Source organism: Erythrolamprus reginae, chromosome Z (assembly GCF_031021105.1).
Source record: "Erythrolamprus reginae isolate rEryReg1 chromosome Z, rEryReg1.hap1, whole genome shotgun sequence".
In the NCBI taxonomy this organism is placed as follows: Eukaryota; Metazoa; Chordata; class Lepidosauria; order Squamata; family Dipsadidae; genus Erythrolamprus; species Erythrolamprus reginae.
Window position 1 is genome coordinate 77,703,209 of NC_091963.1, and position 26,475 is coordinate 77,729,683.

At 39.5% G+C, this 26,475-nt stretch overlaps 1 protein-coding gene across 5 annotated transcripts in view; it reads left to right on the forward strand.

Annotated features, from left to right (window-relative positions):
• Nucleotides 1-8,311: 8,311 nt before the first annotated feature.
• FYCO1 (FYVE and coiled-coil domain autophagy adaptor 1) overlaps nucleotides 8,312-26,475 on the forward strand; it is a 248,555-nt gene continuing 230,391 nt past the window's right edge. For 2 of the 5 annotated variants that reach the window (XM_070727677.1, XM_070727682.1), the window contains exons 1-4: nucleotides 8,312-8,948; nucleotides 10,050-10,217; nucleotides 14,844-14,950; nucleotides 16,103-16,228. In XM_070727677.1, the coding sequence (XP_070583778.1) occupies nucleotides 10,163-10,217; nucleotides 14,844-14,950; nucleotides 16,103-16,228 (288 nt within the window). In that variant the 5' untranslated portion in view covers nucleotides 8,312-8,948; nucleotides 10,050-10,162. Of the gene's footprint in view, nucleotides 8,949-9,008; nucleotides 9,082-10,049; nucleotides 10,218-14,843; nucleotides 14,951-16,102; nucleotides 16,229-26,475 lie in introns of those variants that run through there. The other 3 variants (XM_070727678.1, XM_070727679.1, XM_070727681.1) reach the window with 3 other exon arrangements.

A 26,475-nucleotide genomic window follows, 5' to 3' on the forward strand; every position in this document is an offset into this window, starting at 1 on the left:
AGTCAGAAGACTTGCTCCATAAACCTGAATTTGTTGTTTATTTTAACTATGAGCCAAGAAGGGCACAATTCAGTGCTCACAGTGCATTGGATAGAAGGTTCACGTTTGCTATCCACTAGGTTTTCCAGATACTGTGAACATTTACTTGAAGAAAATGACAGCTTTACTTTACCCACATAGACACGTAGGAAAATGTTATCATATGGGACTTTGTTTTTCATTCAGCTGTGGACTTCACAGCTAAATACAGGTCCAAGTTTACTCTAGTTACCCTGATCTAGCTGATGTTCAAGCCAGAGTGCAGTTCGTGCAACACCGTCCATGTGTTCACCTCATCACAAGGACTGCACTTATGCATGTGAATGTGCATGGCTATGAAACGTGGAGCTCCTCAGCGCTTGGAGTGGCAGTGCAGTTATGAAGTGGGGAGCCCCATTCACATGCACAAGTGCAGTCCTTGTGATGCGGTCAGCACACAGACTTTGTTGCACGAACTGCACCTTTGTTTTGGAGCCAGCTGTTTGTTGCAATAGAGGTTCTACATGATTTGAGTTGGTTGACCTTTTTTTACACCTATGGTGGAGTTTACGTATAGTTTTAAACATTATTGCGTATAATTTATCTTCTGGTTACCTGTTATTTATTGGTATTATTGTGAAAACAAATATTTTTCTAGTGTGGTGCAGGAGTATTTTGTCTTTATCCTTTGTGCCATCTTATTGCTTCTTTTAATATTGTTGATGGCAAAATTAATAATATTTTGTTAATTTGGTATATTTGCACTGTTCTGGTTATTTATTTATATGTATGTAATATGTTGATGTGACTTGAATATATTTTCTGCGTTATTAACACATTGGTCAAAAACTGAGAGGCCAGCGAAGAGACATGTGGAATCAGCGCGGCTTTACTAAAGCTGAATATATGACAGAACTGGTGGCCCTAACAGCTGCACTTTATAATGTTATATTTGTTATATGTTTAGTAAATATTTGTATATGTTTACAGTTCACTGTGCTTTCCTTTATGATGTCATATTTGCACTATAGTAATAAACATACTTGACCAAAAGATTTAACAAAATGACTCATATTATTAATCTGTCAAACAAGTGGCAGGGTTTAGTTGTTGTAGTGGCAGGGTTTAAAATTTTTTTGTGAAAGGTAAATTTAATACATAATTGGTATGTCGCAAAATAAAGTAGTTTTAAAATGGCGGGGGGGGGGGAGACACTTAGGCTGTATCGGGCCCCAAAATTCCTGATGGCGGCCCTGTGGATGGCCATTAATTTTCTGGTTTTCCTGTCCAAGTTGTCCAGCTCTGCTTAAGTCCAGTTCACTATGCCAGCTGTGTATCGAATGACAGGTATGGCCCAAGTATTTATAGCCTTGATAGTGTTGTCACCATTCAGTTGGCTCTTCAAAATTTTTCTGGTCCTCTGGATAAACTCTTTGCTGATCACAGTTTTCACATGACCATGCTTGATATTATCCAGTTGCAAGATGCCCAAGTATCTGTAGGCTTCTGGCTGGCGGCACATGAAGGTTTGACCATTTGGCATTTCAATGCCCTCACTTTCAGTGATTTTCCTCTTTTTTAGTGCCACTGTGGCACATTTATCCAGCCCAAACTCCATGCTGATGTCATTATTATTATTATTATTATTATTATTATTATTATTAATAATGATAATAATAATTTATTGGATTTGTATGCCGCCCCTCTCTGAAGACTAGGGGCGGCATGTGTGTGGCTGAAAGAGTGGCATAAAATAGTGGGCTTTGGCTTTATTAGTCATGATGTCTGTAGCTGGTCCAATGAAATACTGTACAAAAGAGATGGTTTGCCTCCATTAAAGAAAGGGACTGAGCTACTTGGTATTAACTTCACAGAATCCCTGGATAAACATTTAAACTGAACAGCGGGGACAGAGAATTAATTGATACAGATTATTTATGTCACCAACAATCTAAAAATATTAGGGTTAACAGTACACACAACAAAAATAAGGGTACGTTTATCAGCCCTGTTGTCAAGCAAAACCAAGTGTTTAATAGAAAGTGCCATAACACTAATCAAACAGACAGCAAGAAACATGGGGCAATCAAACACAAGACAGGTTATGTAGACAGTAAACACAGGGTCAACCAAAAAGGATTTTAATGTCTATACACTAATGCACAGAGTATGAGGAATAAACAGGGTGACTTAGAAATTCAAGTAAATGAGGGAAAATATGATATAGTTGCCATTACAGAAACATGGTGGGGTGAAACTGACAAATGGAATATATAGCTAGAGGGATTTAAATTATTTAAAAGAAACATACTAAATAAAAGAGGTGGAGTTGCACTATATATAAGAAATAACTACACCTCTACAGAAATAGAGCACAAAAATAATGAAAATAATATTGAATGCATTTGGATTAACATTAAAGGGGGTGGGAGAAATGACATTGCCATAGGTCTATACTATAGGCCACCCAACCAAACAGAGGAAGTAGGTGAACTTTTTGCTAGTTAGCTAACCAAGGTAGGTAGAAAGCACATCACAATAGTAATGGGGGATTTTAATTACCCTGACATCAACTGGGAGACAAACTCTTCCAAGTGGAAGATCCAACAGGTTCCTAACAAATCTAACAGATAACTTTGTTACCCAAAAAGGAGAGAAGAAACAGGGGATCAGCCATATTAGACTTAATTCTCACTAACAGAGATGAAATTATCGAAGGTGTTGAAGCTACAGGAACCTTGGGGGCAAGTGATCATGCAATATTGGAATTCAACATTACGCAAACACAAACAGTAAAAAAAAAAATCAAACTAGAGTTTTGGACTTTAAGAGAGATAATTTCAATAAACTCAGAGAGAACATGGGAAAGATTCCATGGATGAGAATCCTCAAGGGGAAAACAACTCAAGAAGCTTGGGAAATTTTGAAAAGTGAGATTATAAAAGCCCAGATTAGTTCAATACCAATGAAGAAGAAAAATAATAGGCCACAAAAGAAACCAGCATGGCTGCATAAAGAATTCTTTGACAAATTGAATGACAAAAAGGACAAGTATAAAATGTGGAAAGAAGGGAAAATAACTAAGGCAGAATACCAGCAAATAGCCCAAGTCTATAAAGATGAAGTGAGGAAAGCTAAAGCTCACAATAAACAAAGGCTTGCAACAAGAGTAAAAAGTAGCAAAAAAGTTTCTTCCAACACAAGAAAAAAGTCAAGGAAACAATTGGTCAATTTCAGGGCAAGAAGGTGACAAGAAGCAGGGAGAAAGCAGAACTACTCAACACATTCTTCGCATCTGTCTTTACACATAGAAACATAGAAGATTGACGGCAGAAAAAGACCTCATGGTCCATCTAGTTTGCCTTTATACTATTTCCTGTATTTTATCTTAGGATAGATATATGTTTATCCCAGGCATGTTTAAATTCAGTTACTGTGGATTTACCAACCATGTCTGCTGGAAGTTTGTTCCAAGCATCTACTACTCTTTCGGTAAAATAATATTTTCTCACATTACTTCTAATCTTTTCCCCAACTAACCTCAGATTGTGACCCCTTGTTCTTGTGTTCACTTTCCTATTAAAAACACCTCTCCTAAACCTTATTTAACCCTTTAACATATTTAAATGTTTTGATCATGTCCCCCCTTTCCCTTCTGTCCTCCAGACTATACAGATTGAGTTCATTAAGTCTTTCCTGATAACCTTTATGCTTAAGACCTTCCACCATTTGTGTAGCCCGTCTTTGGACCTGTTCAGTTTTATCAATATCTTTTTGTAGGTGAGGTCTCCAGAACTGAACACAGTATTCCAAATGTAGTCTCACCAGCGCTCTATACAGCGGGATCACAATCCCCCTATTGCTTGTTATACTTCTAGCTATGCAGCCAAGCATTCTACTTGCTTTTCCTATCGCCTGACTGCACTGTTCACCCATTTTGAGACTGTCAGATATCACTACCCCTAAATCCTTCTCTTCTGAAGTCTTTGTTAGCATAGAACTGCCAATACAATACTCAGATTGAAGATTCCTTTTGCCGAAGTGCATTATTTTACATTTGGAAACATTAAACTGCAGTTTCTATTGCTTTACACAAAAGGAAAAAGCAGCCCAACCTATCAAAAACAGCATCACAAAAAACATATTAGGAACACAAGTTAAAATAGGGAAGAAAATGGTAAGGGAACACCTGTCATCCTAGACAAATTCAAATCACCAGGACCAAATGGATCGAACACTCTAGAAGATAGGTGCAAAATACAGAAATATCTTGAGTCAAACTTGAACAATTGGGGCTATCTAGCAAAATTAAATTCAATGGTGAAAAAAGTAAGGTTCTACATTTAGGCAAGAAAAACAAAGCACACAGGTACAGTATATGAGGTACATTGCAGAACAGTAGTAACTGTGAGAGGGATCTTGGAGTTCTAGTGGACAACCATTTAAATACCAGCCAGCAGTGTGCAGCAGCAGCCAAAAAAGCCAACACAGTTCTAGGCTGCATCAACAGAGGGATAGAATTAAGATCACGTGAAGTGTTAATACCACTTTATAAGGCCTTGGTAAGGCCACACTTGGAATACAGCATTCCGTTTTGGTCGCCACGATGCAAAAAGGATATTGAGATGCTAGAAAAAGTGCAGAGAAGAGTGACAAAGATGATTAGGGGACTGGAGGCTAAAACATAAGAAGTACGGTTGCAGGAATTGGGTATGGTTAGTTTAATGAAAAGAAGGATTATGGGAGACATGATAGCAGATATCTCAGGGGTTGCCACAAAGAAGAAGGAGTCAACCTATTCTCCAAACAACCTGAGGGTAGAACAAGAAGCAGCAATAGGTGGAAACTAAATAAGGAGAGAAGTAACTTAGAGCTAAGGAGACATTTCCTGACAGTCAGAACGGTTGATCAGTGGAACAGCTTGTCTCTAGAAGTTGTGAATGCCCCAACACTGGAAGTTTTAAAGCAGATGTTGGATAACCATCTGTCTGACGTAGTATATGGTTTCCTACCTAAGAAGGGGGTTGGACTAGAAGACCTCCAAGGTCCCTTCCAACTCTGTTGTGTTTGTTGTTGTTGTTGTTGTTGTTTGCCTCGATAGAGATGTGTATTAAAAAGGGGAAACAACAAAAACATATATATAACCATAATTTGACTAGAATATTAAGAAAAGAGAAGTCTATTTTAAAAAAGAGAATTGAGTAATGGTTAAATTACTCTGACCAGCAAAAAATGAAAGAAAAGACAGGAAGTATTTATGGGGATTTTATTTTTTATTTCAATGACACTTGTTGAAAATAAAACAAGGATATTATTTAAATAATTGGAAGAATAGCTTCAGTATTTCTCTAAATGAGGATGTATAAAAAGCAATGTTTCAAGATTTAAAAATTCTGGAGAACTCTAGAAGGTTCTGGTTTTTCTTATAATTTAAGTACTTTGCTTGTTTTCAAAAAGTTAACTTTCAAAACTCATTTTGAACTCACTGCAGCTTCACGGCATTCCAAGATCTATCTAGACATCCTCAAGATCTATCTAGATATCTCAAACATCCTCTTCAATTACTGTTTTAATAATAATAATAATACTAATACTAATAATACATAAATTCAAGCATTGCAAAAATTATCTTTAAAATATTACTGTATAAAATTGATTAGATATATTTATTTTAGAAAATTGATTTTTGAAATACAAAATTATCATTCTTGTGGGGGGAGATAATGAAATTTTTAACTCATTTTGTATGAGTTTGATCTGAAGTGAGTTTGGGTGCATTTCTCTGATTCTGTTATCACAAACACCTTTTGTTTTCAAAGTTCTCAATGAAACATCCCCCCCTCTAGGTATTTTTAAACAGAAAAGAAACACCAGGAAAAAAATCTTATATACTTTAGGAATATGTCCTCTCACTATGTCTCAACTGCTTTCCATTTAAAAAAAAATTCTTAATGGGTTTTCTACAGTAAAACTGTAATGAGTTTGGAGACCCCTCTTCTAGGTTCTCAAACTTGCTGTTCTCTGCACTTTTTCCAGACTCTACATTGTAGAGATTCCCCAATTGCCATGGTGACCAGAACTGAATATACTATTTCAAGTGTGGTCTTGTTAAGGCTATATATAGTGACAGTAATTTTTCACATTATCTTGATACTGTTGATTCAGCCTAGAATTATATTGGCTTTTTTGGCAGCTGCAGTACACTATTGGCTTATACTGTATATATTTCTCTCAAATTTGGAGATCAGATTCTTGGCAGATGGAACCAAAGGTCAGGTTCAGGATGCTTGAGTCTGTAGGCAAGACTTGGGTAAAGGTTGGAATGAGATAAATATTGAAATTAAACGAACATTAACATTACCTTGACAAAACTCCAGTGAAATTCCCAAACCTTGGTGGAACAATGCATTGTTGACAAGGCCATTGGAGCTGTGAGTTCCGCCACCTGCTTATTGGACATGGAGCTGAGTCCAGGAGATTACCAACCATTGAGGAAGGGGTCCCTTCCTGGCTCCCTACAAGAAGGCATGTGTGTGCCTTCTCCTCAAGAACCCTCCCCTGGACCCAGCTGTGTTTGACAACTATCATCCTGTCTCCAACCTTCCCTTTAAAGGAAAGGTTGTTGGGAAGGTGGTGTTGCTCCAGCTCCAATGGTCCTTGGATGAAGCCCATTATCTAGGCCCTCAACAGTCAGGATTCAGGCCCGCCTACAGCATGGAAACTGCTTTGGACGTGCTGATCTCCGGCGGGCCCAGGATAGGGATTTATCCTCTATTCTAGTGCTCCTTGACCTCTCAGCGGCTTTCGATACCATTGACCATGGTATCCTTCTGTGCTGACTGGAGGGGCTGGGAGTGGGAGGAATCGTTCTGCGGTGGTTCTCCTCCTACCTCTCCGGTCAGTCGCAGTTGGTGTTAGTGGGGGGGGGGGTCAGAGGTCGGCTCCTAGGTCCCTCCCTTGTGGAGTTCCTCAGGGGTTGGTCCTCCCCCCCCTGCTGTTTAATATCTACATGAAACTGCTGGGTGAGATCATCCGATGACACAGGGTGAGTTGCCATCAGTACACAGATGGCACCCAGTTATACATCTTCACCCCATGTCCACTTAGTGAAGCAGTGGAAGTGATGTGCCAGCGACTGGAGGCTGTTAGGGTCTGGATGGGTGCCAACAGCCTCAAACTTAACCCCAACAAGACGGAGTGGCTGTGGGTAGTGCCTCCCAAGGACAATTCCATCTGTCCATCCATCATCCTGGTGGGGGGATTATTGACCCCCTCAGAGAGAGTCCGCAATTTGGGCATCCTCCTCGATCCACAGCTGACCTTAGAACATCATATTTCGGCTGTGATGAGGGGTGCACCAGTTGCGGCCCTACCTAGATAGGGAATCTCTGCTCAGGGTCACTCATGCCCTTATCACTCCAAGGTTCAACTACTACAATGCTCTCTACATGTGGCTACCTTTGAAAAGCGTCTGGAAACTACAAATTGTGCAAAATGCAGCCGCGCGAGCGCTCATGGGCTTGCCCAGACACGTGCATATCTCTCCAATACTCCACAGTCTACATTGGCTGCCAATTGGTTTCCGTACTCAATTCAAAATGTTGATTATGACCTATAAAGCCCTACATGGTATGGGTCTAGAATACCTCCGAGACCGCTTTCTATCGCATAAATCCCAGCGACTGGTCAGGTCCCACAGAGTCGGTCTTCTCCAGGTTCCATCAACTAGACAATCTCGTTTGGCATGACCTAGGGAGAGAGCCTTCTCTGTGGTGGCCCCGGCCCTCTGGAATCAGCTCCCCTCAGAGATTCCTACTGCCCCCATCCTCCTCGCCTTCCATAAGAATCTGATGACTCATTTATGCCTCCAGAACTGGGGCCATTAGATTCTTGCCCCCTGGCCAAAGAATGTGTTGAGAGAATATTGAATGAATGGAAGGATTGTTTTTTATGCTTTTTGGGGTTTTAGATTTTTAATTAATTAATTCCTTCCTAGACATTGTACAGTATATTGTTTATTATACATTGTGAGACACCCCAAGTCCTTGGAGAGAGGCGACATAGAAATCCCATATATAAATAAATAATACATTTATTAAGCCAATTCTCAATCATAAACGATATATTAGTATATTAGTATTCAAGAGCTTTGATTTTTGCAATCACACACACACACAAAAAACCCCTAGCTTTTCAGTAAAGTGCTAAGGTTTGCAGTTAAAGGGTTAAAAAAATGTTGCCCGGGAGCCACGGGAATTATTTTGCCTCTGTGAATCATGGGAATTGTAGGAATACATAGAAATGTTAGCTATATCATGGCTGCCTTGAGTTTGAGGTAGTGCCCGTTTGTCTTTCCTTGGAGTAATACTTTCCTCCATCTACCAAGAGACCCGATAAAGGCGATTTCTTCTCCAGAGAATGGCTGGTGGAAACTGATCTATCTACTTTGTTTTTGGGTGTCAATTCCTTATTGCAGCAACTTTAATATTTCTACTTGTTGCTTTTTTTCCTGGATGCTTCGCAGGGTCCTAGCTGTGATGATTGTTGAAAATGGCGAGACTTAACAGGACTAAAATAATAGGGGAAAAGTCCCATTTTACTTTTTTAGCATAATTTAGTTCACACAGACCCTCGTTTCTTTTTCGCCTTGTTCCAAGCAAGACATTCTGGTTATTTTAGTCCGTCGCTTTTCAGTTATCGTTCTATCTGGAGTGTTTTCTTTCTGATTTCGGAAAGAAACATTGGAGGTTAGTTTCTGGATAACAAGGCGGACCACCCAGCCACCACAAACAGAAGATAAATACTTTCAGCGCAACATCAACTTTGCAGAAAACAAAAGATCGAAGCGGAATGAAGGAGCGGGCAGGTTCTTTGCAATTGTAGGGAAGCAACTATTTAATGCGAGCACGATTCTTCTCTCATTTGCTCCGGTTAAGTCAAACTATTGGCTTCAACTATTTTGGTTGAGAAAATATTTGCTAGAGTGCATCTGGTGTTTAGCTGTGCTATAACACATGTAGGGGCTCAACCGGGCTGTTGAATAAACGGTGGGCTCGATTAATTGTGAGTAAAGATATAATCGAATGGCCCTAAGATAGCAGAAATGTATCTCAAAAGAAAATTTGCTGTTCAAAGAAAAGGCAGGATACCCTTGGCAGATTTGTTTTCTCCTGTAAATGTCATGTGCTAACAAGAGCACAACAAATCAATCTCCCTTATATGGTATGAGTGAAGTTGGGCAGAGAGACAGGTGTATTTAGTCACCTGTGAAGTTGCTTAACAGGTTGCTGACATGGACATGTTCCATTCCTATGACTTGCCAGTTGGGCTATTTCTGAAAATGAAAAACCTGCAGGCTTCCCACACAATGGATTTGCACTAGCCTTTTCACAATTTAGTTGTTTTTTTTCCCAAATTTTATTCAATTCTACAATATATTTTTGAGATGTGAGCCAGCCGATTTGAATACAACCAGTTATGCTTAATTTATTTTTTTATTCTTTCTGTGATGATCCTCATCATAGGATTGGCTTCTGTGACTGGGACAACACTGACCACAACTGAAGGCCCCAACAACTTTTTACCTCAGGCCACATCTTTTTTAAAAAAAAAAGATTGAAGATTTCTTAAGTTAAAAACAAACAGATATTTCCTTCTTTACAACAATTTTGCATCGCTAGAACGTTTTAGATTTTAGTTTGTTCCTCTTCAGTTTTTCATTTTAATTATATTAATATATTTCACAATTCTATTTACTGTATTATTCGGAGTATAACATGCACCTCCCAAAAAGAGGGTCAAAAACTCTTATATTTGAAATATGTTTTTGGGACCCTCCAGAAGCCTAAACAGTTAAACATTTTAAAATGCAGACTACTAAAATGAAAACCTTGATCATTTTTGTCTTAACTTTGAGAAATTTATAATTTGAGGGAGGGGAAAATATGACTTAAAAATTAGGCAGATATTAAACACGACTTTTAAAAATTAGAATGTTAGCAATTGTAACTCTAAATATTGTTTTCTTCTAGACTTAAAGATGCTGAAGAGATGACTACCTATGGTTAACCTAATTGACAACATGAATTTTCACCGAGCTATGTGAGAAATTGAAAGGTACAATCTCCACATTTTAGTTTCAGCAATGGCAAGAAGTAGTGGTGAAACTCAGCTACAGAGGATTATCCGGGATATGCAGGGTAAATGTCACTTGTTAATTTTTTTTATTTTTCTATTGATTTATTCCAGTATGAATGTTGCATTCTTTTTTAGGAAAACAGGAAGATTCCCATGATACAAAGAATGTCCAGTATCAGGTTGCTACCAGTACGGATAAGGACGCCGCACTGGTAGCGAAACTTCAGCTGCGTTTTCAGCTTCGCATCTCCAGTGTGCATGTGTCATGAGCAAGATTTTGCTTTGTGCATGCACAGAAAGCAAAATCTCATGAAAAGATGCGTGCATGCTTGAGATTTTGGTGATTTTTTGCTTCTATGCTTACGTGGAAGCAAAAAAATCACTGAAATCTCTTGCTGCCTGTACAGAAGCAAATTCTCACTTGGATGTGCGCACGCTGGAGATGCAAAGCTGCACACGCAGCGCACCGGTAGTGGCAGGAGGGGCAACCCTCGCCTGCAAATATCCAATGGAATCTGCTTTAAATTTGACTTGTGAAGTATTTAAATGCTCCCCGGCACCTCAAAAATTAATTTTATAGTCAAGTAGGAAGAACATTTGCACAACTTGTATTTAGTTTTAAGTAGTCTTTGCAAATTGGCCATAATATATAGCTAGTTTATTTAGTTGTTTTGAGAACTGCAGTGATTGTTGGAATATTCCAGTCTTGTTTCAGACTTTATTTAATGTTTAAATTATAGTTTTTCATTCTCCCTGATTAAAGGTCCTTGAAAATGTACCACTATGACTCCAAGAATGACAAACAGATCTATTTTTAAGCATTGGCTGGAGATTTGGATTGCAGCCATTTTAACAGATTTTTTTTCTCTCTCTCTCTCTTACACAATCACACATAAAAGTTCCCCACATTTTGTATGGTAACCTGAAGCTTTGTTGTTTTCTTCTGTTATTCCTCAACTTGTAGGGAATTTTTTCTGTAAAAAATTATATTCCCAAATAAAAGGAGGTAAACAATACAGTTATGCAATTTGCATATAGACTTTGTACAATTTGCTATTATGCTATTTTTCCAAAGCATGATACAGTAATACCTCGTCTTACGAACTTAATTGGTTCCCGGAGGAGGTTCGTAAGGCGAAAAGTTCGTAAGACAAAACAATGTTTCCCATAGGAAACAATGTAAAATCAATTAATGCGTGCAAGAACCCCCCCCCCCCAAAACGCCGCTGCCCAGCTGTCACCTTTTGAAACAGCTGGGCGCTTCTTAGCGTTCTCCCAATGCCAAACCCGGAACTTCGGCAAAAGTTTGGGTTCGGGTGGCCGCCGAGAAGCCCCGCTGCCCGGCTGTCGCCTTTTCAAACAGCCGGGGGGCTTCTCGGCGTTCTCCTGAAGGCCGAACCTGGAAGTTGGGCAAAAGTTCGAGTTCGACGTTCGGGTTCAGGAGGCCGCCTAAAAATCTTGCCGCCCAGCTGTCAGCTTTGCAAAAGAGCCACGGAGCTGTCAGACGGTCGGGAGGCTCAAATGGAGGTGGGGAATCCCAATAGGGAATTCCATGGGCGGAGCTTTGACGTCACGAAGACGTCCTTCCTGGAGTCCACGTTTCGGCCGGAAAGGAAGGACGTCTTCATGGCATCAAAGCTCCAGAGATTGTGGGTTGCGAGTCCCTCCTGGTGAAGTTGGACTTATGGGTTCAGGTGGGCTTGTTTCTCACGTACCTGCCTCCCAGCTGCATGTCACACGCCCTGCCTGTGCTACTCAAGGAGGTAGCCGGGTTGGCAGTAAGGTTCCCCAGACTTATTGTCTTGGGGGACGTTAACCTGCCATCACTTGGTGAAACCTCTGGACTGGCACAGGAGTTCATGGCCACCATGACAGCCATGGACCTGACCCAAGTAGTACAGGGAGGTGACACGGAGCTGGGTCCAGGAGATTGTCAATGCTTCTTTGGGGACGGGGTCCTTCCCGGATCCCTACAAGGAGGCACTTGTGCGCCACCTCCTCAAGAAGCCTTCCCTGGACCCAGCCATTCTCAACAACTATCGCCCAGTCTCCAACCTTCCCTTTATGGGGTAGGCTGTTGAGAAGGTGGTGGCGCTCCAGCGGTCCTTGGAAGAAGCCGATTATCTAGGCCCTCAACATTCAGGATTCAGGCCCGGCTACAGCATGGAAACTGCTTTGGTCGTTCTGATGGATGATCTCTGGCAGGCCTGGGACAGGGGTTTATCCTCTATCCTGGTGCTTCTTGACCTTTCAGCAGCTTTTGATACCATCGACCATGGTATCCTTCTGCGCCGGCTGGAGGGGTTGGGAGTAGGAGGAACTGTTCTTCAATGGTTCTCCTCCTACCTCTCTGGTCGGTGGAAGTCGGTGTTAGTGGGGGGTCAGAGGTCGACCTCTAGGTTGCTCCCTTGTGGGGTACCTCAGGGGTCGGTCCTCTTCCCCCTACTATTTAATATCTACATGAAACTGCTGGGTGAGATCATCCAAGGGCATGGGGTGAGGTATCATCAGTATGCAGATGATACCCAGCTCTACATCTCCACCCCTTGTCCAGTCAGTGAAGCAGTGGAAGTGATGTGCCGGTGCCTGGAGGCTGTTCGGGTCTGGATGGGTGTCAACAGACTCAAACTCAACCCTGATAAGACGGAGTGGCTGTGGGTTTTGCCTCCAAAGGACAACCCCATCTGTCGGTCCATTACCCTGGGGGGGGGGGATCACTAACCCCCTCAGAGAGGGTCCACAACTTGGGCGTCCTCCTCGATCCACAGCTCACATTAGAGAAACATCTTTCAGCTGTGGCGAGGTGGGCGTTTGCCCAGGTTTGCCTGGTGCACCAGTTGGACCGGGAGTCACTGCTCACAGTCACTCATGCCCTCATCACCTCGAGGCTCGACTACTGTAATGCTCTCTACATGAGGCTACCTTTGAAAAGTGTTCAGAAACTTCAGATCGTGCAGAATGCAGCTGCGAGAGCTATCATGGGCTTTCCTAAATATGCCCATGTTACACCAACACTCCGCAGTCTGCATTAGTTGCCAATCAGTTTCCGATCACAATTCAAAGTGTTGGTTATGACCTACAAAGCCCTTCATGGCATCGGACCAGGATATCTGCGAGACCGCCTTCTGCCACACGAATCCCAGCGACCAGTTAGGTCTCACAGAGTTGGCCTTCTCCGGGTCCCGTCAACTAAACAATGTCATTTGGCAGGACCCAGGGGAAGAGCCTTCTCTGTGGCGGCCCCAACCCTTTGCAACCAACTCCCCCCAGATATCAGAGTTGCCCACACCCTCCTTGCCTTTCGTAAGCTCCTTAAAGCCCACCTCTGTCGTCAGGCATGGGGGAATTGAGACTTTCCCTTCCCCCTGGGCTTATAAAATTTATGCATGGTATTTCTGTATATATGTTGGTTTCTTAAATTGGGGTTTTAAAATTAATTTAAATATTAGATTTGTTTATATTGTCTTATTATTGTTGTTAGCCGCCCCGAGTCTATGGAGAGGGGCGGCATACAAATCTGATAAATAAATAAATAAATAAATAATGTATGTATGTATGTATGTATTTATTTATTTATTTATTTATTTATTTGATATGTATGCCGCCCCTCTCCGAGTACTCGGGACGTCTCACAGCATATAAAGAAAAACAAGAATAACAGCAATCCATTTAATACATTAAAAACAATCTTTAAAATTCTAATTAAAAAGAAAAAAAGCATTAATATTATTCATTCAACAATCAAACTAAAGCATTCATTGGTCAGGGGGAAAGATCTAAGGAACCCCAGGCCTGGCGTCAAAGATGAGTTTTTAAACTCTTCGAGAAGGTGAGGAGGGTGGGGGCAGTGCGAATCTTCTGGGGAAACTGATTCCAGAGGGCCGCGCCCCCCCCCAGAGAAGGCTCTTCCCCTGGGTTCCGCCAGCCGACATTGTTTGGTCAATGGGACCCTAAGGAGACCAACTCTGTGGGACCTCACCGGTCGCTGGGATTCATGCAGCAAAAGGCAGTCTTGGAGATAGTCTGGTCCTATGTCATGTAGGGCTTTATATAGTATAGTATAGACATACTGTCAATTACTGATAATTCTCTGTCTGTCTCTGCTTGCTTGTCTGCCTGCCTACCTACCTACCTGCCTACCTACTTACATTCACACACACATATACATATATTCTTTGTAACATGTCAAAAGATATAACAATATCCATTTACTGTTATGGCTTAATTTGTGCAAATAATGATTTGTTATAAATTTGTCACATGCATATAATCTTAATTTTTAATAGTCTTACTGCTATGCATTAATTGTATCGATCTATCAGAGACAAAAATAATGATAAATGATACTGTATGAATTATTTTAAATTTCCCTTCTTTATTCTGTTATTCTCGTCTTTCATTTTCTTTTTTTTTATCAATGTAATGTAGTCCTGGGGTAACTGTATGGTGAGATAGGTAGAAAATAAATTTAACAAATAAATAATGTAGGCCTGATACTATATTAATTTGTATTTTGATTAAATTGTAATAGAATAACAATTGTGGTTTTTTTCAGTGTGGCATTTTATTTTATACTAGCTTATGACATTGCCAACTGATAAAGATTTCTCTGAGGAAAAAAGGCAATTGTACAGTCATTCTTTGCTCTTAGTTAAAAACAAATGATTGCATTGTGTTCTTTCCAAAAGATGCTGTGACAGAACTGAACAAAGAATTTTTAGAAGCAGGTGAACCAATCACAGATGACTGTGTCATCTTGCACAAGTTTTCTTATAAACTTGAGTACCTCTTGCAGGTAAGGAGTTAGAGGAAACTCATATATTGTAAAGGATTAATACCAAGTATTGTGAATTTTAAATACCATTTATAGAAAAGCAGAATCAAAAATAATAAAAATAAATACAATTTGTTTTGTATTTTTAAAAAATCTCCGAAATTCAACTGAGCAGGAGTCTCTTCTCACAGACATTCATGCCCTCATCACCTCGCGGCTTGATTACTGCAATGCTCTCTACATGGGGCGACCTTTAAAAAACGTTCAGAAACTTCAGCTAGTTCAAAATGCAACTGTGTGAGCTCTTATGGATCTACCGAAACATACCCATCACTTTGTGAACTGCATTAGCTACCGATTGGTCTCCAAACACAATTTAAAGTGTTGGTCATTACCTATAAAGCCCTACAATGCTTAGGTGCAGATTACTTATGGGACTGTCTCCTCCCTCACACATCCCAGTGGCTGGTTTGTTCCCATAAAGTTGGTCTTCTCTAGGTGCTGTCAGCCAAGCAATGCTGCCTGGTGGGACCTAGGGGAAGGGCCTTCTCTGGTCCTATGGAATCAACTCCCTCCTGAGAGTCACACCGCCCCTATCTTCCTGGCCTTTCAAAATGCTTTAAAAACCTTTGCCGGCGGCTGATGAGTGTTAGCATTGTGCTCCGGTTGACAGTAGGATAGTATGATTGTGATTGGATGAAATTTGGTTGAATGGTTTTAATTGTTTGGAGTTTTAGATTGAGGTCTTATGTTTGGGTTTATTAAGTTTTGTATTTTTTGTATCGATTTTACTCTAAACTGCCCTGAGTCCCCTGGAGAAGGGCGGCCTAGAAATACAAACAAACAAACAAACAAACAAACAAAGAATAAGTAGGAAATGGAAGTTAGGAAATAAAAATAACTGCAGAGTCTATTCTCATGGCTATCATTTCCTTTTGCAACAGAATTAACTTCTCCTTCTAAAATTCTACAGAATGAGGCTGATGGCTATCTGAATGGTTTATTTATAGATTACAAATTGCATTATTAGATCACACATCTCATTTCAAATGATTAACAGGTACTATACCAAAAAATTAGCTTGTATTAATTCATTGAATTCTGAAAAATTAGAATCAATGTTTTGTACATCATTGCTTTAAAGGTACCTTTTTTCCTTTTTCCATTTCAAAGTTTGGCCAGAAGGAAAAATCCACTTTACTGGGCAATCCGAAGGACTACTGGGATTATTTTTGTGATTGTCTGGGTAAGGCTAAAGGTGCAAATGATGGGATACGCTTCATCAAGTCTATTTCAGAAGTAAGTAAGTAAGTAAGTAAGTAAGTAAGTAAGTAAGTAAGTAAGTAAGTAAGTAAGTAAGTAAGTAAGTAAGTAAGTAAATGTCATTACAACCGTATAACTTATTTCCTGGGAGGCCAATCCAACAATGCATGGAAGGATCACTTTCTCTTTGTCAACAAGTAGACCAACAATAGTTCTTTCAGTGATCCTTTTTTTCTTCTGCCATATAAGCCAACTTGACAGCTGCTTAGCAAATTTTGTACTAAAACAATGAATACAACACCAATCAATTTTGTCTAGGGGGGAAAACTGGAGAGATCAATTCTACTACTAACTTTAGTTAACATCAGGATATCCTGATGATCCATATTCAGTATGAACATATGTCCTTGTGAACATGGGCTCAAATATAGAGGAAAACAACACAAAAACATGTACTTATTCATAAATTTAAAAAACGCACACCACCCAGTACACTGTTCCTTTGTCCTTAAAGATTTTCTACTGAACTGTCACTAATACTGTCATTACATATTCTGAATATGCGTGTCATATTTTCATTTGTTTTGACTGATCCATAATGAACTTCCTCAACTACATCAGGTTTACTTCTTTTTTCAAAAAACAATCAACAAAAAGGGACTTTTTTCTTGGACTTGGGCAACATTGTTCAGGGAGTAGAGAAGCATATACAAGAATTGGGCATGTCCATTTTAGAGTTTAATACATTCATTAAAAAAAAAACTTACGCTACTGAAAATAGCCTTTTTGTTGCCTAATTTAGGTAACTGATCTTGTGGAGGAGTTCTGAAGATTTTATGAATGGGTCTAGGAGGCACTGATTATATTCTGTATACATTACCAAATCAAGGAAACTATTTTAGTTATACAGTGGTACCTTATGATACAAACCCCTCACCATACGAACAACCCCAGATACGAACCCGGGGTTCGGATATTTTTTGCCTCTTCTTACGAACGTTTTCCGTCTTACGAACCAGCCCCCGCCGCCCGGCTGTCGCTTTTTGAAACAGCCAGGGGGCTTCCCAGCGTTCTCCTGAACCCGAACGTCAAACCCGAACTTCCGGGTTCGGCATTTGGGAGGCCGCCGAGAAGCCCCCCAGCTGTTTCAAAAGGTGACAGCTGGACGGCGGGGCTTCTCGGCGGCCTCCCGAATGCTGAACCTGGAAGTTCGGCAAAAGTTCGGGCTCGGGAGGCCGCTGAGAAGCCCCGCCGCACGGCTGTCACCTTTTGAAACAGCCGGGGGGCTTCTCGGCGTCCTCCTGAACCCGAACGCCAAACCCGAACTTCTGGGTTCGGCGTTCAGGAGGCCGCTGAGAAGCCCCCCGGCTGTTTCAAAAGGTGACAGCCGGGCAGTGGGGCTTCTCAGCGGCCACCCAAACCCGAACTTTTGCCAAACTTCCAGGTTCGGCATTGGGAGAATGCTGAGAAGCGCTCAGCTGTTTCAATTGAAACAGCCGGGTGGCGGCGTTTTTTTGCAGGTTTTTTTTGTTGCACGCATTAATTCATTTTTCATTGTTTCCTATGGGAAACAATGTTTCGCCTTACGAACTTTTCGCCTTACGAACCTCCCCCGGGAACCAATTAGGTTCGTAAGACGAGGTATTACTGTATTTGGGTCTATAAATACTTTTTAAAGAAAAAATGAAAAAAATAAAAATTTAAAAATATGGTGCAGAACTTTAATAATTATACTGCAGTAGGATTCTCATTTGGAGTAGGACATCTTTTTAGTTTGAATGAATAATCTCACTATATCAGAAAAAATGTGAGTTGTAATAACTGATTTCTGTCAATAAATCAATTTTCCATGAATTTATCTGCTCATCTTTAAATCCATTTTAGTTATTAGCCATATAAGTTGTCTGTGAATCCTATTACTTAATGATATACAGATATTTATTTTTTTGTTTGCCTTTACTCCACTTCTGATCAACAGTGTCCAGTCTCTCTCCTGGAATTTATACAATTCTAATGGATGGCTACTTTAAGAACAGATTCAGTTTGATATAAATATATCAATTGATCAAAATCAGTGATAGCGAACCGTTTTTGGCTTGGGGGCCAAAAGGGTGCGTGCATGCGATGGCATGCAGTGCGTGCCCATACCCATAATGCAATGCCCTCTGCATGCGCATAACCGCAACGCATGAGCACAACCCATACATGTACACAACCCACACGCTGCTCCCCACGCATGTGCACAGGTCTCACTAAAGACTCCAGACTTCTGATAGGCCCATTTTTTTCACCATCTTTTGGGTTCAGGAAAGCATCCTAAAGCCTGGGGTCAGCAAAACCTCTGCACGCCCCCCCAACTACTGGGTTTCCAAAAAGCCTTGAAAACCTGGCTTTTCTGGCAGGCCTGGAGCAGTGATAATTGACACCTCCTTGAGCAGCCAAGACACGTATTGATTGAGTTGTTTGTGGTATGAATGGAGTGACTATATTGTATAGTTTTTTATTATGATGAATTAACTATTTATTATGAAATGTCTTTTATTATTATGGAAAGTTTTAATTTGATTATATTGTTTTATAATTATTGCTGTAAGCCACCCTGAGTCCTCAGGGACTGGGAGGTTTATAAATTCAATAAAATAAAATAAATATGGCCAAATGGGCTAAACGGAAGTTTGTTTCCAAACTTCTGGTTGGGCCATTTTTTGCCATCCTCGGAGTTCAGGAGGCTTTCCTGAAGTCTGGGGAAAGCAAAAACGGCCAAAATGAAGGCCGAAAATAATCTGCCCAATCCGTGTGTGCCACCTATGGTACGCATGCCATAAGTTTGCCATACTGGACTGTGTGTGGTATTATTATTATTATTATTATTATTATTATTATTATTATTATTATCATCATCATCATTATCATTATTATTTATTAAATTTGTATGCCGCCCCTCTCCGAAGACTCGGGGACTCTGTATATTATTGTTGACAATTAATGTATTTTAACTGCAGGAGTAATGTGATTTAATAAGTATAAAGTTAGAGGAATCTAGAATGGGAAAGGTGTCCTTTGTTAATATTGTTATAATCACAACTTTCTTAGCAGAAAGCTTGTGTTTAAAGTTTTCCATATCAAATATATAAAACATACAGAATCAGAACAAAGAAAATAATAGGACATGTTCATAGTAAGTCATCATCATTACAGTTTATCCCAATCTTATCTAAATATTCTTTGAATCTACCTCTTTGAAATGGCTTTTGAAATACAGACTAGTTTTATTAGTGTTGTGCAGATTTGTTTCTTTCAAACGTAAAACAGTTTCTCCCAGGTGCCCCAATATATACATTTTTAAAGGATCTAAATAAGCATCCCATTCTGCAGGTTATAGTTGGAGTCAACAAGAATGTCTTCAATGGCTACTGCTCATAAATGCATAGTTTTTCTTCAAGTGGAATTCTATGAAGCCTCACAGATCTTACTATGGAGTTCAGTTGTTTGAATTTTAGAAAAAGCTCTTGTGAAATGTTGAGGCATGTTCAATATTTCTGTAACAGGAGTTTGTATGTGTTGAGTAAGTCACTTCAAAGACTAAACATATTTAAATGCTATAATATCATCCTGGGTTGCCACATTAATAACCCTTCTTGGCCTTGGGTTAGACTGGGGTTTGGATGGAAGACGTGAGACAATATTTCAAAATTGGGAGGCCCAAATCTGAGGTTGCTTCTTGTGCAGCTACTCTTCAAAACATAACTTGGGTAATCTGTTTCGGTCCATAAATAGCATCTTCAACCAGTAATTAAATACTTTATTATGCCTGCTATCTACTAATTGCTGCAAGTAGTAGTAGATAGCAGGTATAATCTTTAGATAGCAAGTATAGTCTGCCGTTACAGTTGGAGCTAATATAGATTTGTCTACACTAGGACATATTTTTTAAAAGTAGAATGTATCTTTTCCAATAAGGGGGCCTTTAAATATTCCCACAGTTCTGCATCATATATGATCATTGGAACTCTTTTGGTGTTATAAATCTTCATGATTATAATTAGGCAACCTGGGTTGCTATGCTTAGTGAGCTATGCTGAATGCATAGCTAGCCTTAATCTTTTTATCAGGGGGTGATTTGAATCAAATCAATGAGGGACTTTTATCTGTTACCTTCTATGAATGGCCTTTTCAGTTAAGAATGTTCTTAGTTCTGCACTTAGATTTTCATAAACTGTAAATACAAAGTATACATCTGTGCAAGATGAAGGAGCCTGTGCAAGGTGAAGTACTGTAACTGTGTTTACCAGAGTCAAGACTTGATCAGGTTTAATATATTCAGTCAAAGCCTTCACATCCGGTCCATTTTATCTGATCCATTTGGTCCATTTCTGTCCTGGTGGACTAGTAGATGAAATGAAATCCATCTATTAATTGTGTGTTCAAATTAATAGCTACAATTGGTAGTCATTATCTCATACATACAGGGCCGCCGATAGACAGTGACTACTGGGAGTGGCGTCACGGGCCCGGCCAAATTGAGCAATTAGGGGGGCCCGCCGGCCGGCCTCCTAGCGCCAAGTCTGCGCATGTGCAAGGAGTTGCTGACTTGGCGCCAGGAGGCCAGCCGGCGGGCCCCCTGCCCTAATTGTTCAATTTCGCCAGGCCTTTTACTTTGCTGAGGTGAGGCAGGCGGCCGGCAAAAGAGGGCGGGTACAGTCTGCGCAGTGCAGACTGTACCCGCCCTCTTGCTGGCCGCCTGCCTCACCTCAGCAAAGTAAAAGGTGCGCCTCTGCTCTCTGGTCCTCATCGTCGCGAGGCAGAACTTGAAGCCCCGGAGCCTTTGGCAGCGTGGCGGTCCCCTCCCGCTCCCGCGTGCCGTGCGGCGAAGGTAGGAGCTCCTTCGGGGTGGCGGCGGTGCGGCGTTGGGAATTGGAAATGAGGCTTTTGGGCGGCTGGGCGCTCGCCTCATCCGGGCCCTGGCCGGCACGCGCGGCGTGAATATTGGGCGACCACACACACTCAGGCGCGCGCGCGGTGGCTCCTGCTGCTGCTACCGCTCTGCTGCTGCTGCTGCTGCTCAGGGTTGCAAAGTGTGACGCACGTCGCGGAGCCGAGGCATGGCTTTCACTTTACTTAGGGGAGGCCCCCTTCTTGCGGCCAAAAATAGGACCACCTCTTGCTTGGCTGGTGGCGGCGGTTGCATGGGCGGGCGGTGCGGGGGCTCCGTGGGAGGAGGAGGAGGAGAAGGAGGGAAGCAAGCAAGCAAGCAGGCGAGGAGGAGGAGGAGGATCTCTCTCTCCACCCGCGCCAATGTTCCCTTGAGGGGAAGGAATCGGGCTTTGCATCTGCCAGGCGACAACCAAAGAAAGCCGGCTTGGCGTGGAGGAAAGAAAGCGAGGGAAAACATCCAAAAGGGCGGCGTGGAAGCGGGCACGTTTGTGTGTGGGGGTATATTTTAATAAAAATACACGGTTGGCGTAGGTGTGCGTGTGTGGTCTGTGATTTCATTGCACACGCTGGCGGGGAGCAAGCTGCAAAAACAAACGGACGCCGCAGATACAAATGCGCAGCTTCTTATTTTATTAATCAACCGAGCGTTATCTGCAAGCGGCCACGTTCAAACAAACCCCAAGCCAGCGAAATGCAAACGTTTCTCGTCTTCTTTCCCATCCTTAGCGCACCCCAAAACGCCCCCCGGCCCCACACACCCTTTCCGCCAGCATCCGGAGAACGAGAGAGAGTGAGAGCGACAGAGCAAGATAGAGAGAAAGTGAGAAAGAGAGAGAGAGAGAGAAAGAGGGGGGGAAAGAAAGAGATAGCAAGAGAGAGACAACGAGAGAGAGAAAGAGTGAGAGAAAGAAAACAAGAGAAAGTGAGAAAAAAGAGAGAGCAAGAGGGGGAGAGATAGAGAAAGAGGGGGAGAGAGAGAGAAAGAAAGAAGAGAGAGATGAGAGAGGAAGGGAGAGAGAGAGAGGAAGAAAGCAAGATAGAGAAAGAGAGAAAGAAAGATGAGAGGAAGGGAGTGAGAGAGGAAGAAAGAGAAAGAAAGAGATGAGAGGAAGGAAGAGAGTGAGAGAGAGGAAGAAAGCAAGATAGAGAAAGAGAAAGAAAGAGAGAGATGAGAGGAAGAGAGAGAGAGGAAGAAAGAGAGAAGAGTGGAAGGAAGAGAGAGAGAGAAATGATAGAATAAAGGGGAGAAAAAAGAGAAATGAGAAAATGATTGAGGCAGAGAATGACAGGAAAGAGAGAGGTGACTCTTGATTTAAAGCATATGGTAAAAGCACTTAAATAATAACAGAACCCCCCCCCCCAGCCCTCACCTGTTTTTATTAATAGTTTTGCTGGTTGTTTTAGTTTTAATAGTAATGGATTTTGGCTTTTTTAATTATTAATTTATTTTAATAAAAAAGAAGGGATTTATTTATTTATATATTTATATATTTATATATATATGCCGCCCAGTCCCAAGTTTTTCCTTATTTCCAGATTGCATTTCCTCTTGGTGAGGTTGCTTCTTGTACTACCTTCAGGTGGCATGGAGAATAAATAGATGCCATCTGCTCTGTGGCAGCCCTTTAAAGATTGGGAAACTACTATTATATCCCCCCTCAGTTTTCTATTTGTTGAGCTAAACATACTCGTTCTCTTAGCCCTTGTTCATAGGATTTAGCCTCTAGGCCAGGGGTGTCAAACTCAATTTCATTGAGGGCCACATCAGGGCTGTGTTTGATCTCAGAGGGCCAGGGGAGGGCTTGCCCAGGGTGTGTGGCCATGGTGGGCATGGCACGGGATTTGGGGGCAGTAGTTTTAAAATGGTGGGGGGGGCATACACTTAGGCTGTATGGGGCCCCAAAATTACTGATGGCGGCCCTGCATACATAAACCTAGAAGTTTGAGAGAAGGGGCACGTTACTATTAAATACACATATGAACTTTAAAATACTATTTGATTTCTTTCAATGGTAAGTAAAAGGGTACACAAAACTTTGATATTTGCAAGTTACACTTACCAGGTTGTACAACTAATACCAGCAGTATTACTTTTTTGGTCCCTAAAGGATTATAAAAGTAATAAGTACCATAATGAAATTCTTTGGGGATATTCAGATTACTAATATGTGAAGACCCCAACTTCATGAAAACTGTATTGGAGGTTTTTACAATTAGCTCTAAAATTCAGAATTTCCTGTAAATTCACCTGCATGTAAGGGAAATAATATATTACGTACTAGACAAGCTCCGAGGTAGAAAAGTTCTCCTTTTATTGTAGCAATAAAACCACATAAAAACAAACCCAATGCATACAGGCTAAAACAAGGAGTGTGTAAACCCTCCTACAACTCCTTTTTTTAAAATCATATTTTTATTGTTTTTCTTTAAGGCAAACAATACAAACAACATTTAACATTTAAAGGAGCTACCATTGCTCCGCTAATCATAGAAGTCTTAACTAATACAAAAAAAAAGTCTAACTATGATCAGATCAGTACAGAAATACAGTTTATAGTAATCTGCTTTCTTACATTTTTATATTATAGTTCATATAATTAAAATCAATTCTAATATCTATAGATTTTTGTCAATATATTACTAAAATATCATTTTGGTAATATAATTAAATTAATTAAAATCAATTAATTAAACTAATAAAAAACTTACATTTAAAATTTCTTAAAATACTACAATACTATATAGTTATTCAATTTAAAATCTACTTCTTTATATCTATTTTAACAATGTAATAAAATAATTGAAATCACTTATTCAATCTAAAAACCTTATCCTTTAAATTTCTTAACATACTACTATTATGTACCTAATTTAATAGGTTCAAATGTTTTAGAATTTATTCATGTATTTTTAAAACTGTTTTTTAACATTCCACCAATTATACACTTTATCCCAAATTTTATAAAACTCTGTTTCCATTTGGTTATTTAACCGTCTTGTCATCATATCTAATTCTGCACATTCCATAATTTTTTAAAATACTTCTTCATCTTTTGGTATTTCCTTTTCTTTCCATTTTTGTGCAAATATAATTCTTGCCACTACTAAAATATGAATTATTAAATAGTATATTTCTTTTTTATATTTGGTATCACAAATGCCTAGTAGGAAGAATTCTGGAGTCTTTTTAATCTTCTTGTTTGTTATTTCCTTTAACCATTTTTCTACTTTATTCCAATAGATCTTGGCTTCAGGGCAAGTCCACCATGTATGAAAGTATGTACCAATTTCTTTTTTACATTTCCAACAAACAGGAGAAATATTAGGGAACATCTTTGAAATCCTGTATGGTGGAAGATGCCATCTGTAAAACATCTTAATTTGATTTTCTTTAAAGGAAATTGATTTTGTTATTTTCCAATTATATATCCATACCTTTCCCCATGTTTCCAGATTTATTTCTTTTCCAAAATTTTTGCACCAACTGATCATATTGTCTTTCAATATCCAGCCTATCATTTTATAGTTTATTAAGTATTTATATAACTTTCCAATTAATTTCCCTTGATTTTGAATCAATAGTTTCCCAAGTATGTTATTTTCTTTTTTAAAAATAAAAGTTCTGATATCCTTTTGATATCTAGAATTGATCTGCACATACTGCCCCCAATCTAAATCGACACCTATCTCTTGTAGTTTTTGTTTGGTTCTTAATTTTAATTGGTTGTCCCATAAATCTCTATATTTCCATATCTTCCCATCTTTTAAAAGGTTTGGGTGTGAAATGGCCTCAATTGGTGAAATCCATTCTGGCATTACTAAAAAATTATTTTTCTTTATTTCATTCCAAACGCCTATCAAAGCTTTTCTGATAATATTACTTTTAAAGTATGAGTGGGTTTTCAACTTTTCATACCATATAAATGCATGCCAACCTAACATTAAATCACGGCCTTCTAAGTTGAGTAATCTTCGATTTTCAAGAATTAACCATTCTTTTAGCCATGTTAAAGCGGTGGCTTGATAATATAACTTCCAATTGGGCAGGCCGAGGCCTCCTCTTTCTTTACGATCTTCTAACGAATTTTGTTTTATTCTTGGTTTCTTACCTTGCCACATGAATTTTTTTGTAATACTATTTAATTTTTTAAAAAATTTGGCCCAGGATTAATTGGAATGACTTGAAAAAGAAATAATACTTTAGGGAGGATATTCATTTTAATTGTGGAAATTCTTCCAACTAGGGATAACTGCAAATTATTCCATATTTCCAAGTCCTTTTTAATCTGTCCTAACAATTTTATATAATTATCATTTTTTAAAGATATAGCTTTGGAGGTAATCCGTATACCTAAACATTTCACCTTTTTTGTAACTTTCATATTTGTTAAATTTTCAAGATGTTTTATCTGTGGCTCTGTCATTTTTTTTGTTAGTATCTGTGTCTTTTCCTTATTAATTTTCAGACCTGCAACTTTCCTGTATTCTTCTATAAGATCTATTAACTTTAAGATTGATGTTGAAAAATCTTCTATTATAAAAACTACGTCATCCGCGAAGGCTTGGACTTTTTATGTTTCTTTTTTAATCTTCAACCCTTTTATTTCCTTTTCTGCTCTTATTTTTATTAATAAAACTTCTAATGTTAAGATAAATAATAGTGGTGGTATTGGACATCTTTGCCTCGCTCCTCTTTTTATTTCTAATTTTTCTGTTTGTTCACTGTTTATTATAATTCTAGCTGATTGGTCAGAATATATAGTGTCTATTATATTAAAAAAATTTGGTTCCTACATTCATCTTATTTAATTGTATTTTCATAAAGTTCCAGTCTACGTTATCAAACGCTTTTTTAGCGTCTAAAAATATAAATGACATTTGTTTTTCAGGATGTTGTTCATAATATTCTAAGGTATTAATTATTGTTCTTAAATTGTTTTTAATTTGTCTATCTGGTAAAAATCCGTTCTGGTTTTCATGTATTATTCCATTTATAATATTTTAAACCTAGTGGCAAAGATTGATATAAAAATTTTATAATCTACATTTAATAATGATATCGGTCTATAATTTTCAATTTTTTCCTTCTCAGTTCCCAGTTTATGTATTAAAGTTATTAAAGTTTCTGCCCATGTTTTTGGTAATTTACCATCTGCTATTGTTTGATTAAATATTTCTAACATATTTTTAAAAAGTATTTCAATATCTAACTTATAAAATTCTGCTGGTATCGCATCTGGACCAGTCGCTTTATTATTTTTCTGATTTTTAATATATTGTCTTAATTCTATTTCTGTAATAGGTTTGTTTAATCTTTGTTGTTGAACTTCCATTAATACTGGTAGGTC